General features: G+C 30.7%; 1 protein-coding gene across 5 annotated transcripts in view; it reads right to left on the bottom strand.

Annotated features, from left to right (window-relative positions):
- Window positions 1-10,680: 10,680 nt before the first annotated feature.
- The window catches only part of LOC143233836 (polyribonucleotide 5'-hydroxyl-kinase Clp1-like), a 96,271-nt gene continuing 81,276 nt past the window's right edge, over window positions 10,681-25,675 (bottom strand). For 4 of the 5 annotated variants that reach the window (XM_076470595.1, XM_076470592.1, XM_076470594.1 and 1 more), the window contains 2 exons: window positions 20,587-20,727; window positions 10,681-14,001 (listed from right to left, as the gene is read on the bottom strand). In XM_076470595.1, coding sequence (XP_076326710.1) covers window positions 20,616-20,727 — 112 coding nt within the window. In that variant the 3' untranslated portion in view covers window positions 10,681-14,001; window positions 20,587-20,615. Of the gene's footprint in view, window positions 14,002-15,775; window positions 15,891-20,586; window positions 20,728-25,675 lie in introns of all 5 variants that reach the window. The other variant, XR_013018346.1, reaches the window with a different exon arrangement.

Genomic DNA, 25,675 nt, shown 5'->3' on the forward strand with positions numbered 1-25,675 from the left:
TATTTATTCTATATTTTATACTCAATAACAAATATATTACAAACATATTGAGTTATATTATATTTTTATAATCAAAAGTAAATTAGTAAACATGTTTTGGTAGTAAGTAACTGAAACTTTTATACATAATTTCCTTTTTATCTTTTAGAATATTACACTACCTATTTTCTATTAGGATAAATATAACTGTGTATTTGTAACTAGTGACTTTTTAAATGATATTCTATATTGTAATAACGTGTTTGTTGTTAAGTACAAAGCTATACAATGTGCTGTGATATACACACTACGGGTATCGAAATCCGTTTTTAGCATTACAAATCTTCGTACTTACCACTGATTAAAAACCGGATTTCGATTTTTATGGTGAGTAAATCACAAATAGATCACTGGGAAGGAAGAAGATAGATATATACATATAGTAATTAATATCCTACAGGAAATATGTTTAGCAAAATATGCCTGTTGTAATTTTTTCTTATTTTATATTGTTATTCTGTAATGAAACAACTGGCTTCATTATTTATTGGATAGATTCCTTTTCTGATGAAAAACTCCATACTAAATTACTGCCTACATTAATGAGAAATAAAGAAATTTTAACACATGGAAGCATCACCAAAGTTTTTATTTTTATTCTTACAATCAGTGTTGTTCCTATAAACAGCATTTAAACCATTTCAGTGCAATATCTCTTATCCCTAGAATCACTGTTTTATCTAATAATATTTGATATGATACTGTATCAAATCCTTTTCTAAATCAAAAAATATACTCAGCATTTTCTTTGTTATCGTGTAATTGAAGAGTGTCTCTTGACCCCTCTGTAAATTCATATTTCTTTTTTGAGACCTCTCTAATATAATTATTCTTTTTTTATTCTTACTCAAATTTCATCATGCTTTGGACTTTTCTGATTTTGTAAAGACTCGTAGTTATAGCTCTTTCTAATTACACTTAGGAAATAAATACATAGTATTATTACTTTTCTTTATATTAAATATCCCTCCCAATTGCGCAGCGGCTTGTCTACGGATTAAAAACGCTAGAAATCGGTTTTCGATACCCGTGGTGGGCACAACACAAATAGCTCATTGTGTAGCTTTGTGCTTAACTGCAAACAAACTTTACATTGGTTATTTCATATGGTTCCTTGTCATTTTTTATGATTTATTTGTAAGATAGTTATTAGATTTATAATTACTTTATTTTCACTTCTTCTATCAGATGTTATTATTTTCTTCACTAATTGACGTATTGACAAAATTCCGATATTTTTCTCTCTTTAATATTCGAAATTTTTTTTATTGTATTTATCTTTCTATTCTTATTAGCGTTTTATTAATCTTATTTCTACTAAAAATATCTTCACCATACTTATTACAGAATTATTTACTTTATTTCTCGAAGTTTGAGCAGTTCTGTCATTTTATTAGTGATCCATGATATCGTAATCTCGTTTTCTATATAATGTCTTGCTTTGTTTCTTTCATTAGTTTCTATGAATATTTCATAGCGATGTTAACATTTGTACATGTATCTATTTCTTCTATATTGATTTCACTGAAATGTAGTCGTAAAATATGATAGGTTTTCACAAACTATACTTCCTTTCATATCATTTAGTTTCCATCAGCATTTAAATTTATTGCTATGGCTTAATGATCCGTTACTACTATTTTTATAATTGCTTTAAATAAAGGTTCTCTAATTTGACTTACAGTTACACGATTTAAACACGATATTCATTGGTTTTTTTAGTTTCGTGAATGCTTCATTTGTATGTGGTTCAAACACAAAGTCAATAAATCCAAAACTTATTAACATATTTGTGTCATCTAACAACCAATGTTTGTATCGTCAACATAGATTACATTTTAAATTCGTAGTATAATTAACTTAACTCATGTAAGTCTAAGTAATATATAAATAACTATCATTAATATCTCACTGTCGTCGAGATATATATACTCATATTTTTAATAGCGTTATACTACGCATTCCACTCTGTTTAAAGTCAAATTCGCTAAAGGTCTTTCATTTCTCGCTATAATTCTTACAATTTAAACATTGAATTGGTGAAGAGGATTTTTAATTTTAACTTTCCCCTAGTATTAGTAGTAAGGCACTCGACTCGTAATCCGAAGGTCACGAATTCGAATCCCTGTCATACCAAACATGCTTGCTCTTTAAGTTATGGATGCGTTATAATGTGATGGTCAATCCCACTATTCGTTGGTAAAAGAATTGATGGTGGGTGGTGATGATTAGCTGCCTTCCCTCTGGTCTTACACTGCTAAATTAGGGACGGTTAGCACAGATAGCCCTTGTGTAGCTTTGCGCGAAATTCAGAACACACAAACAAAACAACAGAGAGAGTGATAGGAAGAGGTCTAATGCATCTGACCCTCCTGGGTATTTAAGATCACTACCCAAATACCAACAAAGAGGAAGCGAAGCGAAGAGAGTGATACGAAACAGGCGGGTTTTTCATGGTTCCTAAAACGAGAGACTAAAAGTAGGCTCCCTTGACCATAACCAAATAGAAGTTTATTTTCTCTATCTAGGCGAACGACATATTCTCACTAAGAACAGCAAGAAGATCAACAAGAAAGCAGCACTTGCAGCTACTAACTAGACCAACTCACAAATGATGGAGCGAGAAACTGCTTCAAAAGTACCGCTGGAGGGTACAGCCGCGCGAAAACGCGATGCTAGGAGAAGAAAACCTTGTCGTTGTTCTAGCCACTGGAACAACATTAAAAACAAGTAAGTTTAGCTTTGTTATTGGCCAAATAATAAGTAAAGAAACAAACTCCCCTCTGCTTGCTTTATGTATTGAAGCAAAAAAAAAAAAGTACAATAGATAAAGTCAACTAAAATAACGTTAGAAAAATAAAGAAACTAACAAATTCGTCTGAAAATTCAGAAAACGAGGAAGAAGTAAGAGAAGCAACTAATACTGCGTTAGAGGGCGCTTTTCCCATTACTAACAAATTAAATGAAATAGTAAATAAGCAAAACCCCTTGGATGTTGATATTACAACTACGAACATAAAGAAAAATCCAAATATAAACCCTACAGACAATGAACCTAACATAATGATCGAGAAGGCTTCACAATATTTGCTTCAAAAAGGTAAAAATAATTCATCACAAAAAGAGAAAACACGAGGTAGCAACGTAACATAGAAAATCAAGCCTCCTCAGTACTCAATAGTAACTGAAGATATACCAGGTCAATATAATCAACCCATACTTGCGGCAGAGGTTAAACACTGCACCCGTTAGCCTCTCTTGTGTGTGTCAAACGTCTGCCCATGATCTTCGTCCTTGTTCGAGGGCAAGAAGCAGCTGACCTTAATAAGCTATTGAAGGAATGGCCGGAAGACGCGTTTAAACCTGATAAAATTAAAATTCACCTACCAGGAAGCAAGCCGCAGCCTAAATCTATAGTCGTAAGAGAGGTACATCAATCAATAAATACTGACAACATTACCCAAGCATTAGATGAACAAAATATACCATACACAAAAATACAACGAATAATTTCCAAAAACACACAAGCACCAACAAATTTAATACGAGTTGACATAGATGACAACTACAACGTACAAAACCTTATAAATAATGAAATAATGCTCTGGTACCAAAGACACTAAAGTCGAACAATTAAAAATTCCGGCAATTGTAGTAACTCAATGTTACAATTGCCAAAAATGTGGGCATGTTTTCTCGGCATGCCTAGCAACACAAAGGTATTGTTGTGGCAGAAACACCATATTTCACAATGTAAAAAGGAATAAAAAACATCTAAATGCTGTAATTGTGGACAAACACACACAGCCAATTACAAAGGATACGACAAATACAAACAAATAGAACAACGCATATATGATATAAAAACAACAACGACTAAAAAGGAACAACCCAACAGAAACTCGCAACAAACAAAAGAAACAACAAAAGTTAGTAAAGCATCTAAAACAACTTTGCACAAATGATAAAAGTAAACAAGACACAAATACAGCAAGAACAAAGCAATATTGCACAGAAAAATAATACCTCAGTACATGCACAAAAACAACAAGAAAACAAACTTCGCTCCCAGAAATAAGCGCTAACACACATGACAAAACAAGGCAATCGAGTACCATAATCAAAAACAACATCACAGAATTTATAACAGAATACACAAAACCAAACCAAACAACCAACTTTATTGATATGATAAGCAACATCCTGAAAAAGCATATTATACTTCATGTACTACACATAGTAACAACACTCACAGTGGTATATATCAACCCCCAAGGTGCAATAACTTCCAAGAAACACGAGATCGAAAACGTTATACAAGAAACTAACCCCACATTATGATATCAAGCGAAATATTAATATACAACAACAATAGATTTAAGATACCAAGCTACACAACAATAAAGAAAGAGAAAATAAACAAAAATGATGAAAATAGAGGCGTAATGATGCTATACAAAACTAACCTCTCAGTCACCGAAATCAGTATGAGCAGTAACAACGAGCACGTTACTGTAGATATCCTGGTAATAAATAAAACAAAAGTCACAATAGCAGGAATATACTGTTCACCAAATAAACAACTAGACTCAACAACATCTTTTCCCACAACCAAAACTCCATAGTTATTGAAGACGTAAACAGCAAAAATGTTAATTTTGGCTGTAACTATACAAACTACAATGGAAGAAATCTATTACAGTTTATAGACAATAACAATATCGCCCTACTGAATGATAATACCCTCATACATACAGCGTATGCCACTAACACTAGTGAAATACCAGATTTATGTCTTACATACAATATGATCCAGAAACTAATTAAATTTCAGGTTGGAAAAGATGTTGATAGCGACCACCTACCAATATGTTACGTCTTCGATCTTGTCCCCCATAAAAATACAACTTATAGAAAAGAAAAGTTTGATTACAATAAAACAGATTGGCAAGACTATCAAAAGGCATTAGACAATCAATTACCTAATAACGTTTTAGAAGGAATAAAAAATCCTACAGAATTGGATAACTACTGTCAAACAATAACAGAGTTCCTTCAAAAAGCGGCAAATAAAACAATACCGAAACAAAACCATAAAACAACAAATAGCACACGGAAACCAAACACCCCAATAATAAACCAAATCAAAAAACGAAAGCAATTAAGAAGACAATTCATGATAAAAAGAGACAGAGAAACCAAAACACAAAAGAACAATATAAGAAATCACATTAAAGCACAAATAAAACTAGTAAAACAAGATAAATGAGGCAACTTTTGTTCAAAATTAAACGATAAAACTGACCCGAGAAAATTCTGGACACACCTTAGACGACTCACCAATGACAATTCAGCTGCAATGAAATATCCTACACGTGAGTATAATAATATAATAACTTATACAAATAAAGAAAAAGCCGAAGCTTTCAAACACCAACTACACAATACATTTAAAACACATACTGATCCAGATATGAATATTACTTTTACAACAAAGTCACAAATTATATAATAAGCAACAAAGAACAATTTGAACCAATTTTCCTAACAAGTATATTTGAGACAAATACAAGACACATAACCAACTACGAAGACGCGATGCTGACGAAAGAAATATCGATACATGAATTTCATGAAGCGATAAAAAAATACAGAAAACAAATCCCCGGGTGGAGATGAGATGCAACCCATCATTCTCAAAGAGGGCACTCCGAAACTATTTGACCACTTAAAAGTACTTTTCATTATCCTCTGGGAACATACCACTTTCTTGGATGTATGCTAATATATTAATGTTCCATAAGGAAGGAAAGCCAGCCAATAAACCTAATAGTTACCAACCAATAAGTCTGACCAGCTGTGTAAGCAAAATTTTAGAATGCATAATTAGTAATAGACTCTCCACATACTTGGAAATAATCTTTAAATTGCCTGAAGGACAAAATAACTTTAGGAAATTTAAACAAACAACTCACTACTTAGTCAGACTAAATGAAGAAATAATAGATAGCATCAACTAAAACAATTTACTGTCGTCTGCTTTCTTGACAATGAAAAAGTATTTGACATTGTATGGCACAAAGGTCTACGGTTCCGTATGCACGAAATAGGACTACCGGGTGAATTATTCGCTGGCTATCTAACTTTTTGGAAAACAGAAAATGTAGAGGGAATCTTTTCTGAGTACTTTACTCCAGAAGCAGGCGTCCCTATGAAGGATCCTTATCATGGATTTTCTTCACAGTTCGCTGATGATGTGGCAGTCTGGAAAAATGCTCCAACACCAGCAATAGCAACCACAAACATACAACAAACTTTAAATAGAATAAGTGAATACTGCCAAAAATACAGAATAAAAATAAATACAACAAAAACACAACTAGTCGTATTTACCAGACTGACAAAGTACAAAAAAGTACAGCCGGAAATATATATGAATGGAACACGACTTCAGACTGCCACATCAGTAAAATTTCTAGGTCTAACCTATGACTCAAAATTAACATGGATTAACCATTTAAATGAAATTAAAAGTAAAGTCTACGAAGAACCAACTATGCTAGGAGTCTAACTGACAATAACAGTGGATCATCAACACACAATATACTGAAAATTTACAAAACATATATTAGACCAGTAATTGACTATGTAGCTCCAGCTTAGATTAGTATAAGTAACAAAATAATCAAACCAAGCTGCAAATATTACAAAACACTCTCCTCATAACAGTATACAGAGTTCTCAGAACCACATCATCTAACGTAATACTCAAATATTAAAACATACCAACGATAGCAGATAGACATCTATTTTATACAATAACGTATTTCGATAAAAACTGGATGAAGAATGCATTATTATGCGAATTAGACAGGTACCTCATACATGATGAAAATAGTCCTAAACATCTCTCTCAAATAAACATATACTTTAAACAGAAAAATAAATTTAATATATATATATATATATATATATAAGGGAGAAAAAAAGCCATCACCAAACTAGACTTCCTACTGACAGGGCAAATCTCATCGATAAATGTACGAAAATAGTGCATGGACGTTGCCCTGAAAAGGGTTGGAGTAAAGTCAGACCACTCTAACCTTAAAGTAGTATCCATACCAACTCATACTGCGTGATTATGAAAGTGAAAGAAGAGGTCAAAGCGTACATGACCCTCAGGGTACATAAGATCACCTGAATCCCGAGAGAGATAGAGAGGAATAACGACGTGTTTTTTTAATTAGGGCACCGAACTATTCTAGTTGGGAAATCGCACACTAGCTATAGGTGGACAACCCCGTTGTTTACTGATCTATCAGTCACTAGTCAGTTTATTACGTTAGAGACTCGAAGGTTTATTAATATAGTTACAACAGTGTTGTGGACAGAAAAAAACAGATTATTTGCAAAGTTTACCGAAATTTCCTAGATTTTTACGCAGACATCGTTAGAATTTCAGTTTCTTTTTTTCAACTCTCACTTCGCAGTTCTATGTGAGAACTTTTAGAAAGCTCTCACTTTCAAGGCCTGGCATAGCCAGATGGGTTAAAGCGTTTGACTCGTAATCTGAGGGTCGCGGGTGCGAACCCCGTCGCACCAAACGTGCTCGCCCCTTTTAGCCGTGGGGCGTTATAATGTGACGGTCAATCCCATTATTCGTTGTTAAAAAGAGTCGCCCAAGAGTTGGCGGTGATGACTAGCTGCCTCCCCTCTAGTCTTACACTGCTAAATAAGAGGCGGCTAGCGCAGATAGCCCTCATGTAGCTTTGCGCGAAATTCCAAAAAACAAACAACTCACTTTCAATTGCCAATAACAGACTTTTTTATGTAGTTTTACTTTCTAATAACTCTTCAAGATCTTTTGTAACTTTAGTGAGGTTTTACTTTTGTTTTAAAAGTACTGTTTATTTTTCGCCTATAACCTAGTTAAGTTTAAGTATTTGTTTAATTTTGCCAGTGGACGAATATTGTATAATTTGTCCCACACGATAGTGGAGTCGAAGCTCTTATTCAAAGTTCGCGTTGTTATTCTTATTACCTATTAAAGGTTTAGTTGAGAGTTACTGTGTAATATTTTGATGCCACCCTATTTGTAACTCTTATAATTTTATATACTAGCATAAGTTAGAGTGGTGAGAACACGCTTATTATTTGATGAAGTGTTCGTCACTCTTTCTAGTCGCACACCTTTTTCACTATTACATTCCGTTGTGTAATAGTAATAGGTTGATTGGATAAATTTTCTGTCCTGTTGTATTCTCTGTAGCTCAACCGTCACACCTAACCACACCCGCAAATTAACCTCCTTTCTTTGTCATGTCAGAAATCTTCGAGATACCATATTGATAACATATAAGTACTTTCAATTATTTTAACTTTTATGTTGCTATTAACATGAATTATTACTTCAATTGTAACTTATATCTAATTGATAAGAATTTATTTAATGTTTTATTCATATCTGAAACATAATACCACTTTATTTTCCAACTTATATTAATTCAATGTGGTAAAATTTTATAACAGTTCTTATATTAATGTGTAACATTTATTTGATTATACTACAAATAAGAAATCTGATTTACGTTTCATCTGTGCAAATTGAAGCCTTTTTTAAATTGTTTTAAAGATATATTCAAATTCTTCAATTCTATAACTATTTAGAACCTCTTCTTTACATATTTTGTTCCTTTCTGACTTTCTACTAAAGATTTCTTCTTTTTATTCAAACAAATTTCAAACTTGTATTTGTTTTATATATTTATTTTATAGTAACTTTTTTCAATTTGGGTGTCAGATATTCATTTATGTAAATCTTATTTTCTTTGACTCTTTAACCAATGCTATGTCATAATTTATTTATTAAAATGTTCATATTTATACGTTCTCTGCCAATTCTCTTACTACTTTTCACTTAAATTTGCTATTGCACATTTTATTTTGTCTTTGTTAACAGTTGGTACTGTATGTACAGCCTGAATGTCACCTTCACTGATTCCGATACAAATTTTATAAACAATGTTCTGCACAACTTCATCCACGTAGTTGCTTGGTTCATTTGGCACTTCAATTATTTCCAAACACTTTTTGCCTCAATACCGACTTCAATCACAAACTTTTTGCTTAATTTGTTTCACCCTTCAGCCCCAGTGGCATGTGTGCAGGATTAATTGCTAGAAACCAGATTTCTAAGAAAGTATTTACAATCTCATCATTCTTATTTGGTATGAATTTAACTATGTTTTTCCAATTCACATATATCACTCTTTACTTTCATTATTACATTTTACATATCTTCTATATGTATCTCACTGAGGTATTTCTGTTGCAAGCTATTTTTCTACTTCAATATTTTTTGTTAAACATCAACAGTCCTCCATTCTTCACACTTGCTCCACTGCATGCCTGTTCCTCTCCTATTCAACACATATTTGTCATTCTGTAATCGTTACCATAAGTTATTGTTCATGTACTACATTTCCAGTTCTTTTTTATTGATCTATAACATTGTTTTCACCAATAAAATAAAAATTGGTGGAACCATAAAAACTTCTGGAATCAAATGTTGTCACATACTTGACCACTCTTTTAATACAAATATTAGAAGTACAGTTTTGTTGACTTCTCAGGCAATAATAATTTCTCTCATTGTTTCAGACACTTCTGTTCACAACTATATTATATTTCACATAATATGATATTTTGCATTTCTTTCATATGGTATAATGCATTATAGATGACTTAGCACCAGGAATATAATACAGTCATGAATAGAAGTGTCTGTTCATCTTATATCTGTTCTACAGATAACTTATGGCCTAAAAAAGAAATAAACATGGCGGGAATTTTGTTTGAAGAAAGAATAATATTTGTTTTTAAACAAAATTCTAAATGTTCCTAGGAAAGAAATAAAAAGGTGCATTGTTTATCTAACATAAATGACTTTACAATCATCATGTGTATTTCAAAAATTATCCACAAGGGTTAGACAGATGACCCTTCATGTCAACAAGACAGAACATCTTCAAAAGTTGATTAAAAGTCAGATTAATTTTAATTTGCAGTTTGAATTTCTTCAGTGTCATATGTTTAAACATAAAGAAAATATATGCATTTCTAAAATACTTTTAAGGGTTAGACAGTCCTTCACAATAAAAGGTTGCTCAAATGCAGTTGGGTTCAGAGTTAAAATTCATGTTCACTTGCAGTTAGAACTTAGCATGCAGAACACAATGAATAAGATTTTCCTAAAGTCAAGTTTAAATCTTAATTGTTCAGAAATAAACAAGGAAATACCATCTAATTTAAAGTATATATTATATTACCTACTTTAAACATTGTTGAAAATCTAAAATCATGACTTGCAAACATTTGTTTACATTACACACTTTTTTTTCTTGTGAAGATAGCTGATCACATAACTATCTTGAAATTGTATAAACAGTTTGTTGCTGGTAATACACTTATTAAATGCTCATGTCTTCTACATGAGGTGTTGTATTTAGATAAATATCCACAAATTGATGGAGCACTTCTGGGGCAAAATGTAACTGATGTTTGATAAGTACCTACTTACAGAATTTAAAAAAATAACAGTAATGTTGTTATCTGAAAAGACATAGACAAACAACACGTAAGTGAAAGTACTAGGTTTTTATGTCTTAGAGTACAAGAAATGAATAACTGAAAAATGGAAACAATAAAAGTTTAGTATCCTCTTTTATTTTAGGAATAGTCATACTTTACACTTTTAAACTGTAATACTCGATAAAATAATAACAAGTTTTTATTTTAAACTACTTCTTCAAAGTTATAAATTAAGTCTTTTTTATTTACAGCCAAATTAATGAAAACAAAGAACAGTACAATTTACAACTGTTATTATGGTGATGCTATTTTTACCAGTTGTGAATATTTATTAATACAAGATGTGCTGATTAATGAATATTAATAAACTGCCACACTTTGTGTGTAAAACACAGATGCAAAGAGAAATCTTTCACTTCTGGTAGACCAAGAGAGTATACAGGGTTTCAAAACTGAAAATTTTTAATATTACCCTTTCGTGAAATAGATGATAAAATTCCCTGGAAATTACAGACAAGTTAGCCTTACTTCTGTATTACAAAAAAATTCTAAAGCCTGTGAAAATCACATTAGTAAAAGTTAGAAAAAATGAAATGACTATTTAAATGCAGTCAAAGTGAAGTACTCCAGAATCGATGCTTTGACCTTTGCTTCTTATTTACATTAGTAATATTGATATGGACATAATTAGTGGGGTTGCTGTTGACATTACGTTCTTGGGTATTTCTGGCTGTCAAGAGGGTTAAGATATTACATAATGACTTGTACAAGTATCTGTCAAGTGACTTTCAATTATAGTAAATGCAAAGTAATGTATTGGAATTACCATAATTTTAATACTATATTTAATATAGATAGAGCCAACTCAATAGTGTGATTGTAAAAAAAGGTTATAGAAAGTTTGTGGATTATTTACGCAGTACTCTGTTACTACTAGTAAAGGTAACAGAATGTTAAGGAGCCTAACTTGAAATAATGCACACAACTTTTTACTTAGGTAAGAATATGGACTCATGAGGAGGGTTTAGAATCTTTTAACTTATTTCCTCTTAAGAAAAGACATTATTTTTATTTATTTGTGGTAAAGCATAAAGCTGCACAATGGGTTATCTGTGCTGTGCTCACATGTTAACCTCCTGTTACACATTCCATACCAACTAGCACTGATCAGTTGCAAATGCAGTTCACTCCTTTTGATTGGAAGCCCTTATCCTACCTTTGCATTGAAGTTGGTTCCCAGCATTGAGGTGTTGGATTTGAGCGAACAAACGACCAAATGATCCCTTATCATCCATATTTTGTATTACAAGAACCTTAAAATATTTGTTTATCCATCATGTTCAAATGGTTTACAAATGAGCAGTAAATATGTATACTGAGAAGCCTAGATAATGCTTCATATACAGAATAAAATATTTCAGTTACTCAGGGAAGCAAGTGCTGCATAACTTGGTTAGAGCCAATGTTAGAATGCCCCATAGAAAACAAAACCAAGATTTTGTATGCTGGTTTGTTACAAATTTTACACATGAAGTGATTTACTTTATAGAATTTTAAGACAAATATTAATAATTTCAAAATTTACGCAGTATGCTAAGCAACAGTCCACATACTTTTAGTAGATACTACTAAACACAGCAAATGCTCCCATGTATTTATCAAGATTAAATTTTGTTAAAATCTGTAAAAAAAAAGTAAAATTGCTAATGGAACACTATTTTCACTTTAAAGATACCACTAAAAATTATTGTTTCATTAAAATGTTTATTTGAAAATGTTATTTTATTTTGGTGCACAATCCTGAACAAATAACTTGTTTTATTTTGTGTATTACATAAAATACATGTTTATATAACAAATACTAGCAAAGACTTGTTTAAAATCATAGTCATCTCATGGTCAAGATAATGCAAAAGTTACAATGTTATCTCTAAATATCTACATGAAACTCTAACAAAACAGCTGAAAACAACAAAACTACATTAAAAATAACACCAATTTTATGTTACTTTGAAAACTGTGTAGTACAGACTTATCAAATACACACTGACACTGTAAATTAGGAATTCAAGTTCCATATTAATATATTTTTTTATGAATAATTTATCTTGCACCTAATGATATGTTCCAGTTTTTATAAATAAAATGTGATATAAAATAATTTATGCATTATATAAATAATTTACCCAATGACTTGTTGCCTTCCAGATAAAATTTTTACTACAGAACAGTTCCCTACTTTCTTATGTTATATATTATAAACACACACATGCTACACTGTGTATTTCACCTGTGATACTTCTTGTTCCATTTAACCTCAGTATTCAATATAATATTTTATTTCAGCAACATTATCATTCTCAAATAAAGTGTACATCAATGGGAAAGTTTTCTTTAGTTCATTATTCTGTTTCATACAAATCACTATTTCAAGCATTCAGTTTACAGTTACATATTTAGAATGAATTAATTCAAGGATGTTTTTGTATATATGAAATATCCACTTACCAAAACAAATCTACCTTACTTATAATTAAAGTACAAATTAGCTGGAAATAGTATCCCAAAGAAGTGTTAAAGTATGTCAAAGTTTCATTGATATTTACTTCACATCGTCATATTTATCACTAAAATGTCATAGGATATCTCCAGAATTTCTAAGAAGAAAATCTTCTAAGGCTAATATATCCATCTTTCCAAATGTGAATTCTTTTCACCATAAGAGAGAAAAATGACAGCTCCTTTCAAAGTTTATTCATGGTATTTATTTATATGACACTATGAACATTAATAAAGACATTTACTTTTTTAGACAACTACACAAACAAAGCACAGTACTTAATATTTTTGTTTTAATTAAATGTCCTTCAGAGATAACTTGATAAAATAATAGTAATAATATTGCAAAAAAAGTATACTTTCAATAGACATATCATAACATTATTTATGGTAGTGATACAGTAAAAAAAAATTGATAGCTCAATTTAATAGCTACCATGGATCATTTTGTAGAATTTTGTCTGACATTACTTTAAAACATCCACTGTTACAACTACTTAAGCAAACTTAAGTCCAAGTTCCAAGTTTTTTTTTACAACAAGAAACTACCCCCTTTTTAAATTAAGAGCCTCTGTAGATTAGAGGTTTGTTTCTTATTACAAATGATGATATAACAGAAAACAACTTAAATCAGAAATGATTAAATTTAAATTTAGATCAATATTTCTACTTTCATGAAAAATGTTATGTGCCTGCGAAAACGTATCAATCTAATAACCCACGTGAATCCGGGTGCTTCTGCTAGTCTGTAATAAAGTTTCTTCAGTCAGCATTGTAATTTTCTTCTTCTTTTTTTTGTAAATATCTATGAAGCTGTTAAAAAAAAACAAAAATAACATAAATATACTTTGTTACATTTAGTTACCACAGTCACATAATTATATGTTCTTTTACAATATTGCATACATGTATACTTTTTTAGAATATGGCATGTATTGTTTTAGCATAATGCTACAAAATGGGTGATCTGAACTCTGTAACTGTGGAGAATTACACCATATTTTAGTGTTGTAAGTTCATATATCTACTACAGACAACATTATGGCAATTACATTAATTCTGTATATGTTTAAACTATCAGAATACCTATCTTAATGATACCACATCTTTACCCTATAAAGCCTGGACTTTTGTTTTTACATAATAATTGAATTTTTATTTATTTTCTCTTTAGAAAGGGGGTATTATAATTCACTATAATACATTCATCATATTTTACTTACTGTTTGTTTATCTATTAATGTTACAATTGTTATTCCCTTATTCATTTTCAAATTTTTCATTACACCTGCACATTTATTTTTCTTTTACTGTCTTCAAAATCCATACATTTTCTTTCTGATTTCTTTACTTTTCAATTCACTCATATTCTTTCTTTCAGATTGTTTGCATCTTTTAACACTTCCATATATGTTCCACTGTCTCTTATTTTTTTCTTAAATCTCTTAAATTTCCAATCTTCTTGGCTTCTCCATTTCTTCTTGTGAATAATTCTACATCTTAATCTGCTCCATAAGTTATTTTTCATTTTCTCAAACATTCCATTTCGTTTTTCTTTTATCTTTCCATAATATGAACAGTAAATAGAATGTTCTACTGAATTTGTGTTTCCCTGGATATTTTGTACTATCTCTATCTTTATTATCCATTAATCTTTTTTTCTTTCTGAATAGCTTCCATATCTACTTGTATTTTAAATCAATTCAATTATTTCTTCACTCCCAATACTCATTCTATTAACACTCCCAATTTATTTTTTCCTACTTTTTTCAATTCCTTTAATTGTCTTCATTAACTTTCCTTTGACCATCTTTTTCTTCCATTCTTGTCATTTGTGAAACGTATCTTCATAATCTCTTTTTACTCTAGCCTTATATATTTGGTCTTCCTGTTTCTAACTACAATACATAATTTGATGTATTTTCATCTATCTAAAGTATCCATTTCATGCATATTCTCATCTTTATTTCATTCCCATAAACACCACTCATCTAGCTAATGTACATCAAAGAGCTGAATTTTTCTAATCACAGTTTTCCTTTTTCTCCTGATCCTCTTCCACATAACATATACATATATTAAATAACAATGGACATAATGGACACCCTTCTGGGATTCTTTCTTGTACCAAAAACCTTTTCTCCCTCTCTTTCTTTATTTGCTGTTTCCCTATAAATCTCTGGTATTATTCTTACTTCAGTTCTAATTGTGAGTATTTTTCAAGAATCTATTTTCTGTCTGTAGTATTAAATGCTGACTTCAAGTCCACAAAAAGGCAAACAACTTTTCCTTTTTGTCGATAACTTGTTTTTCTAAAACTTGCATGAATTTTGTAATCTTATTTTCTTCTAACCATCTCCTTCATCTGTTATCATACATGATAGAATTTTATGTAATGTATTCAATAATATTTTTCCTCTATAGCTATTTGGGTGCTCTTTTTCTCCTGGTTTTATATGTAGGACAAATTTCCTCTTTTTCTCCATTATGGGTACATTGTATTGTTTAATTTTCTACTTATTAGTTCTAAATTCTTATCATCATTTACATGTTGTGTCTATAAAAAATTAATGTATTTCTTACTCACCTGGTCTCTTGTTTTTCCTCAATTTTTTAATTTTTCAGGTTCTGTTTTTCTGTCTAGATTGTCATAATTTATTTGTATTTTCCTTCTGTCTTTGATTTCGTTTTTCATCTAAGCCCTTTAACACATCAATAAAATATTTTTTTCCTATTTTTCTAGTTTTTATGTTTGTCCTATCATTTTTCTACTCACTTCTTCCCAAAAATCCTTTATTGATCTATTCTTCCTTACCTTCTAGGTATTATCATCTTTTTTTTTCCTTATTACTTTTATTATATGACTTATGAAAGTCTCTTCTAGCTTTTATATAATTCATTTTGTCTTCCTCTTTTAATGTCCTCCTAAATTTATTTAAATATCTTCTTATCATCTCTTTATACTTTATATCAAACCAGCTTTGACCTTTCCTTATTTTTTTTTATCCTCACTTTTTCAATCCCTTCATATTTTGCTTAGAATATCTTAAATCTTTTGTCCACATCTTTTTTTTTTTAAAACTTTAATTTTTAAATTTCGTCCTTCCTCTCTTCTATCCACTTCATGTCCTGTTCTTTTTTACCTTAAAACTTTCTTGCCTTTTTTTTTTCACTACAGCTGAGGGATTAGTGGAATTTAATAAACAATTAATAAGCATGTTAATCAATTATGTACAACTAATTGATTACAGTCACAATACAAAATTGTAATGAACAGAAACACTAATTTCCATTATCTGCTTATTTTCCTGAATTGTGGCACTAATCAATTAAACATAGTGATTTGGAATTAATCAAAAGTAATAATAAAAAATCACAGTGAAAATATTTCAGTTACTTTGATAGTTAGAATAATAACAAATAGTAATAATTAGAAACAAATTTTGGCTAGTTGATTATTGTCATGACATTAATCAATATGATCAATGCTCATGGATATTTGATTAATTGCTTTTCTCTAAACTACAAACATCTTCAATTATGGATGTTTTGAAATTTCTTCAAATTTCATCATCAGTATTAGAACCTCAAAGAAATTAATTCAAACATTCTAACTACAACAAAAAATATTAGCTATTGAGCAATTTCTTTTATTCAACTGAACATTTAGAAAGAACAAATTTAAACAGTAACAACAGAATGGAATATAAGATAACACATGAAGCAAAACATTTAATACATGATACTGTTAAGAGAAAATATTATAAAGAAAATCTTCACAATAAGTAAAAATGCTGAGAACCTGGAATAGATTAAATTAATGATAATAGAGGGGAGCTCTATAAAGAATTCGTAATAGGTGATTCCAGTATGTAAAATTTTGGTGTATTTCTAGGTTATTGTTAACCTTACTGTACAATCAGATATAAGACTTGGGTGAGTTAGTTAGGTTGCATCTACTTCTAGTTGAAATTTCCATGTGCTTATGTACACATATTTGTATGTGATGTATAATTTTACAAATATAGGTAGCTTTACACCTATTACAATTGTATTTATACACAATCCACAAGTACATAGGAATGGGTAGTGTATCTTTGAATTTAAAGAATTTTAATCCTAAATGTTGATTTGAATATTAAGTGCGATTTAATTTGTGGGTAACATATTTGATTATACAGTAAAACCTGTCTAAGCCATAAAGTGCATAAGATGGAAATCTGTACAAGCCAGAAATATTAAAATTTTGCAGCATTATTTTATGATTTCTCTTATAAAAGGTCCTCTATGTGGCAAAACTTGTGTAATGCAGATAGAAAGCTATCTTTCACCTAGCTCATCTATCAACAAGTAGAACTAGAACCTGAGTAAGGTAGAAAATATGTTTTGGTTTAAATATTAATTTCTTATTTAATTAATAATTTCTTTAAATATTAATAAATTCTCAGACATTTTGTTATAATAAGTATTGGTTAAATATATTTTTTTCTACCGTCATTATTTTTGCAGTTAAATTATTCAAAAGAATGGAACAAGAAAATAGGAATATTCTACTTTTCCTAGATAGTGCAACTTGTCACCTAAAAGTTCAACTTTCAAATGTTTGTTTAGTCTTTCTCCCTTCATGTGCATCAGTTCTACAGCCAGTAGATAATGGAATTATACAGTGTATAAAATTGAAATAAAGAAAATTGATGCTTCAACATATTATTGCAAACATGAACAACTGTAAGAGAGCATCTGAAATGATCATGAAAATTGATGTGTTAGATACAATTGCATTTTTAAGTCATTCAATCAAATGCAAAAAAGATGAATGCATAATAAAGTGCTTTTGAAACTGTGGATTTATTCTTGATAATGGTGAAGATTGCAGAGAAGTTGTTTGTTATGACAATTCTAGTGAAATCCAAACTTTGATTGAGAAGATTGATGCAGATGATTCTATAAATGTGGAAAGTTTTGTGAATGTTGACAAGAATATTTTAACAGAAATTGATGAAACTGATTTAAAATCTACAATAGAATCACAAGATGGTAACAGTGTGAGAGATTCAGAAGATGAACAAAATGGAAAAGATAGTGAGGAAATGGAAATTCCTACTTCATAACAAGTGTTTAGTTATATTAATGCTATCAAAATTGTATGCAAACATAAAGGGGGAAAATGAACTTCATGAAAAGGCTGTAAAATTGGTGTTCTCTTTTAACCACATGAGGAAGCCCATTAAAAAAACAACTGAAATTGGACACTTTTTTCAAATAAATTTGATTAAGTTTTGTGTACTTGTGTATATTTTGAATATCTAATTTTGTTCTTATTCTAATAAATATATCATAAACAATATAATAACTTTATTCACAAACATCTTACTTCCCTTGGGTCAAACAAGTATAATGTTTGCTCAAAACTTATATATAATTAAGGAAATGCATGTTCACTATGTATAAGCCTGAAAATCTGCTTGAGCCAGAATTTTTACTCGGTCCCATGCGATTCTGCCTTAGACAAGTTTTACCTTATTTTGAATTTGGGATTTGAGTCTAAAACTTTGCCAATAAAATAACTAATAAAACTAGTGGATACTTTGAGACAGTGTGTGACTTTTTGGTAGGTTTCATTTTATTTGTCTATAATTTTTCGAGTGATAATATTGTGAAAAATTAAAGGAATAAACATTACTTTGTACTACCCAATGAATTTTTTAAATTTCTGAGTGAAGACAGCAGCATTCAAAACAGATATTATATGCTCTGTTTAGAAAATTTAGAACAAGGTTATGTTTGAAGAAGCATGATATGAAATTGTTGAAGCAAGTGTATAAGCTAGTAAATGTTTTCTGACAATAAACAAATGAAGGACAGATATTGTTTGTTTACTTGGATATCAAAAAAATTATTGTTTTCTTCCACCTCACATATAAATTTTATACATGAATTATGTGAGTTTAGGTATTTTAAATTTTTTTTTGAGTGATCAGTGTATACCATAAGAAAACATTTATTTTTGTTTTTTGGTATTACTCTATTTTTAATATTATTATAAAACTTAGTTTTCAAATGAATATGAAATTTTTGTATTTTTCTTAAATACTTTTTCTCCCTTCTTTGCTTATTTCATATCTTATTTTGATAAAATAACTGTTCCCCTTCCTTTCAGTAATCCACCTTTTCCTTGGTATTTGCTATTTATTCCTTGGATCTAATTCTTTATACTTTCACTATATGTAATGGAACTCTTATAATCCTTCACAATTCAGTTATTTATTAAAAGGTGTATCATATGTTTTTATTTTATAAATTCATCACCACTAGTTTCCATATTATATATTATTTCAGTACTTTCAATTATTTTCATTTTGCAAAAATTTAATTTTTTTTCTAGAACCTCTGAATAAAGTGATTGTTTCCTTTCTAAGTCTCACAATGCCCATTGCTTGACAACCAGTGTACATTTAATATCCGTGGATCCAGCTCATATTAAATAGAATGATTTATTTAAAAAAAAAACACTTTTCATCATAAAAAAAACAGGTTTATTGCAGTTTACTTCAAAATCCTTAAATGCAAATAAAATACATTTTTTCCTTGCTCTGTTGTTCTACACCTGAATTATAACAGTTTTCTGTAATGCATTTTGAAAGTGTGCTGTGTCTTTCTCACATTGCTTATGAATGAAAATGTCAATGCCTGAAATGGAAGACTAATAAACTGATTTATGTTTGTAATAACAAAAAAAATCAATCAGAAACTGTAAATCCTGCCACATTTATATCAGCAATCCATGATAACTTCAGCTAAGCCCCTGAATTCAAGGTTAAACTAGCCTGATCTTGGTAGTGTCTATTAAAGTTTATATCAGTAGTTTGCTAACAAATGGTCCATTGAAGAATTGCATAATTATGGAAATAAAAGTGGAAACATAGTTTATAGATATTATTATGGTCCACAGAAACAGAAGTTTTAAAAACTGAATATTACAAGTTTATTAGAAGAAGAAGAAGAAAAAAAATCCAACATATAATAAAACAAGCAAGTTCAGTTATTTAATCTCTCACTGGCAATGATAATAAAAAAAAAAACCTGTGTGAACATATTGCGTATTCTAACCTTGTGGACATGTCGTGTATTCTTACCTTGTGAACACATCGTGTATTCTAACCTTGTAGACATGTCGTGTATTCTCACCTTGTGAACACATCGTGTACTCTTATCTTGTGAACACATTGTGTACTCTTATCTTGTGGACATGTCGTATATTCTTACCTTGTGAACACATTTGTGTATTCTTATCTTGTGAATACATTTGTATATTCTTAGCTTGTGAACACATCAAAAAACATTGTTGAATATACACAATTCATGAAGATACTATAGTCAAATATAATTAGAACTTACTATTCAAGAAACTAATGCTTCATTTTACTTCAGGTCGAATCTATAAATTGGACATCACTGAAAAGTAATAAACCATTGGGAAGAGGCTGGGGTTGAGGTGAAAGGACAGTCAGCAACTCTTGTTCCATATTTATTCCAGTACTATTACAAAGGGAAGAATATAAAAATATTTAGAATTAGAAAGGATCATTCCATGTCAAATCATCCAGGGGGCTGCAGGAGACCCTCACAGAAAGCCTTAAAATATTCACATGTACTCATCTACCCATATAATGAAACATTGCCAAAGATTAGATCAATATCTCTAATAGTTTCTGATTTACAGCCCCGTAAAATTTTTTTTTTTTTTGGCAAACTCATTTTTGGGGCAACCTTGGCTGCTTAAAGCTGCAAGAGTAATGGTGGTAGAAGGCTGAAATTTGCTACACTTACTGAATTAATTTCACAGAATTCAAAAATTGTCTCAAACCACGTTTATCTCTCTTAGGATTTGCATAGTGAGGCAGTAAAATCACCTGAAAACCCAAAATCCTAAAAAGCATTTGGTTTATGTAATAAGCCATAGCTCTAAGACTTAATGATACAAAGCTGAATTTTGTTTTCAAATTTCCTATAACATATCAGTTGATAAATAAGCAATTGTTGTAATTAAAAGTCTGTTAGATCTCCTGTAAAAAAAATTTAGCTGCATACAACTTTTTATGATTTAGCTAAAAATAACCCTACTTCAGGCCACAGTTTGATCATGTCACCAGTTATTCAGCCTTTTCAGGTTTTTACTATATATTCTTACATCTCTGAATATGAACTACAAAAAAAATCAGGATGGTGTTCAACCTGCTTTATGAGTTATAATGTTTTAAAGTATCCTCTCACCATACATTGTTTACTTTACAAAAAAAAACTTCAATTCAGGTGTGTTATTGTGTGCAAATATATCCATACAATTTTGAAAAATACCTGTCAGGATTTTATGAATCCCACTGAAATATTCTAACCAGCCTTTTATAATGTTAAATAATGAAGTTGTGAGAAACAAGAAAGAATTAATTCATTTCTGAACAAGTTTATTGGCATAACTAGTTAGATCACATGGCAATGCAAATATATTGTGTATGCATTACAGTTAAGCAGATATGGCTGAGTTTAAGATTCATAATATAATAAATACAAAGGTAAATAAGACACAAAAAGCACAGTGCTACAACAGGGGATAACAGATTATAGTCACACCAAACTGCAATAATCGTGGCAATGAAATGTTTCAAAAACAGCTTTGGCAATAAATTAGCCTTAACAACATCAAATAAGCATTGCTTTGTCCAGACAGCTTGAATAAAGTTCTGAAATTCGAGTTTGATTATGTTGAGATCACTTTGACTTAGAACATAGTGGTGAGCACTACTGCCTTGCAGGGTAGGTGCACTTATCAGACAAGGAATATATTGGAAAGGAATCCAGCTTTCATCTTTATGTGACCTTGCAGGCCATGAGAACAGTTAGTTTCTTGATTTCTTCATAAATGACACCAACACATCGGAATGTTCATCTGATCTATCTTTTATGTTTCCCACGTACCATTCATGATCATATATGCATGCCACATATTTCCCTGGCTGATAATTGTCACTGCTATCATTAGACCCTATTTGAGCTGCTGCAGCATCACTTTCACTGCTAATACCAACAGTTACAACTGTGTACACATCATCATCTGATAGCCTTCTCATATACAATTTGTTGGTAGAATAAAGTTATGATGTGACCTAATACCTGCCACAGTTTTGTATTTTTCATAGTACTCAAGTAGATCAAACTTTACACAATTCTGCAGAACTGATTCCTGATTGACAAGAAAGAACTGAATACCCTGAATGTGGTCCTTTGCCCAATGGTACATATCAGAGACACTTAAAATTTGATAATTTATTATTTTTCACAACCTTGATTTTTTGAAGATCATGTTCAGAGATGTAAGAATATATGGTAAAGGCTGATTAGAATATTTCAATTGCATTCATAAATTATTTCAAAATTGTATGGATATATTTGCACACAATAACACACCTGAATTGAAGTTTTTTTTGTAAAGTAAACAATGTATGGTCAGAGGATACTTTAAAAAATTATAACTCAAAAAGTAGGTTGAACGCCATCCTGACTTTTATTGTAGATCATATTCAGAGATGTATGAATATATGGTAAAAATCTCAAAAGGCTGAATAACTGGTGACATGGTCAAACTGTGGCCTGAAGTAGGGCTATTAGCTAAATCATAAAAAGTTGCATGCAACTAATTTTTTTACAGATCTAACAGACTTCTAATTACAACAATTGCTGATTTATCAACTGATATGTTATAGGAAATTTGAAAACAAAATTCAGTTTTGTATCATATTAAAACATAGAGCTATGGCTTATTAAATAAACCAATGTTTTTTTAGGATTTTGGGTTTTCAGTTGACTTTACAGCTGCACTATGAAAATCCTAAGAGAGGTAAACTTGGTTTGAGACCATTTTTGAATTCTGTGGGATTAATTCAGTCAGTGTAGCAAATTTCAGCCTTCTACCACCATTACTCTTGCAGCTTTAAGCAGCCAAAGTTGCCCAAAAAATGAATACGCCAAAAATTGAAAAAAATTAAATTTTACAGGGCTGTAAATCAGAAACTATTAGAGATATTGATCTAATCTTTGGCAATGTTTCATTATATGGGTAGATGAGCACATGTGAATTTTTTCAAGGCATTCTGAAGGAAAATTTTCCAAAATCTGGATGATTTGACATTGAATGACCCGAAATGATCAAGTACTTGTAGAAAATATTACAAGACTAGAAGATTACTAATTTTTTAGGCATTTGTTTTCACCTATTGGTGAATATTACATGAAGATACATCACAGAATTATGGATCTTTGTTTTTCTGTTTCTTAATCCAAGACACAAAGGAGAAAGTGAAAATAACTTTGTTGTCTAAATTTGAAACATATCAAAATATCATATAACTATATAAATGATTGAACATAAAGGTATGATATTATATTTCAAATTAAATTTATTGGTATGCACAGAAAATGTGCAGTGGAAAAGATTAATTTTGAAATAACTATTTTATATCTACATTACTTTTTAACATAAAAAATTTCATAAATGTCTGTATTTATGAATTATACCATACTATACAATAATAAGTAAATTAAATACACAGCACTTTTTCTTATTATACAAAAGTTCAATAAAATGTTAGTCATCTTTGAGTTCACAAAAAATTTTTCAATGTACAAAATCATCAACATACATCACAGTTAAACTAAATAAGTTATCAAACATTTATGTGTGTGAATTAAAATGAAGAAAACATATTTAGTCAATAGTAGGTGACATAAATATCTCTGTCTACAAATTTAAATACACTAATAAGAAATAACAGCTATGAAGTGCTTCTTAACAAATATTCTTACTCTTTTATATTAGTTTTACATTGAAAGTTTTAAACAAGTGGGAAAATTTTTCTCACAATGAAAATGCATTTCCAATAGATACTTAACACTTATTTTTGCTTACATACTAGGTTTTTCCATATTTTTGCTGCCCTCTGTTGTACAATTTTCTCACTCACTATTAGCCTTAAGGCTCTCACCTAAACTCACATATTTCCGTGTACTAATTCTGTGCTGTAGCATGCAACCTTCCATAAACAAACAGCTGACTCTCTCTATACTGACTGTTTAATCATCACTTTCAAATTAGATAATAAAAGATGTACTCAACGAGAAATGGTGGAAGGACTGGTGCAAATGTCATCTAGAGAAGTGCATAAAGGAAACCGATAGAGTGCGACACCTTATACCATGGTAAAATATAGGGGCACACCTGTGGGTGATCATACCTCTTCTGTATTAGATTAACGTATCAGGTTATCCCATAAGTAATGTCTAAAAATTTAATGCAGAAAGTGCATCATCATTTCTGTCTTTGTAGAAGGCCTTAATGACTATAATATGTAGCAGGACATGTATAAAAATGTTCAGACATATAAAAGAAACTAACCCAACTCCACTTTTTCAGATCATTAATTAAATAAACCCTTATGAAGATGGAGCACATTAACCACATAATGCTTTATGAGTTTAAAAAAGACAAATAGTGCAGCAGAAACTACACAAAACATTTAAGGTGTTTATGTTGCAGTTTCTCAATGAAAGAAAATGTTGAAGGTGGTTTCAGAAGTTTATATGAGGTAACTACAGCTTAAGTGGTGTGCCACATTCAGGTCATCCTGTTGAGTTTAATGATGACTTGCTGCTGGCTGCACTTGATGAAGATTGTGCTGTAACAGTTGAAGAACTAGCATAGAAGCTTAATTCAACCCACTCAATAGTTCACAGTCATCTTGGAAAGGTGTCAAAACTTGGAAAATAGGTTCCCCCATGATTTGATAGAAGCCAACCTTAGAACAAAAGTGGAAATTTGCACTTCTCTGCATTCTTGTGAATGTAACTCTTTTTTTTTTTTTTGGAGAGATTAGTGACTGGAGATGAAAAATGGATATATAATAAAAATGTTATGTGCTGCAGACAATGGCTCAGTGCAGGTAAACTGGCTAAAGCACAGCCAAAAATGTACCTCCATCTGAGGAAGGTCTTGTTAAGCATTTGATCTACTCTGAATTGCTACCACTCAATGTAATGATTACATCAGACTGCTATTGTCAACAGTTAGAGTGCTTGAATGTTGCACTGAAAGAAAAGAGGTCTGTTTTGATCAATCATAAAGGTGTTGCGTTACACCAGGATAATGCACGACCTCATACAGCAAGGATCACATCTGCGAGCCTGGCATGGTCAGGTGGGTTAAGGTGTTCAACTGGTAATCTGAGGGTCACAGGTTTGAATCCCCATCGTACCAAACATGCTCGCCCTTTCAGCCGTGGGGGCATTATAATCTGACAGTCAATCCCACTGTTCGTTGGTAAAAGAGTATCCCAAGAGTTAGCGGTGTGTGGTGATGACTAGCTGCCTTCCCTCTAGTCTTACACTGCTAAATTAGGGATGACGAGCACAGATAGCCCTCATGTAGCTCTGTGCA

This window comes from Tachypleus tridentatus, chromosome 12 (assembly GCF_004210375.1).
Source record: "Tachypleus tridentatus isolate NWPU-2018 chromosome 12, ASM421037v1, whole genome shotgun sequence".
NCBI classification, from domain to species: Eukaryota; Metazoa; Arthropoda; class Merostomata; order Xiphosura; family Limulidae; genus Tachypleus; species Tachypleus tridentatus.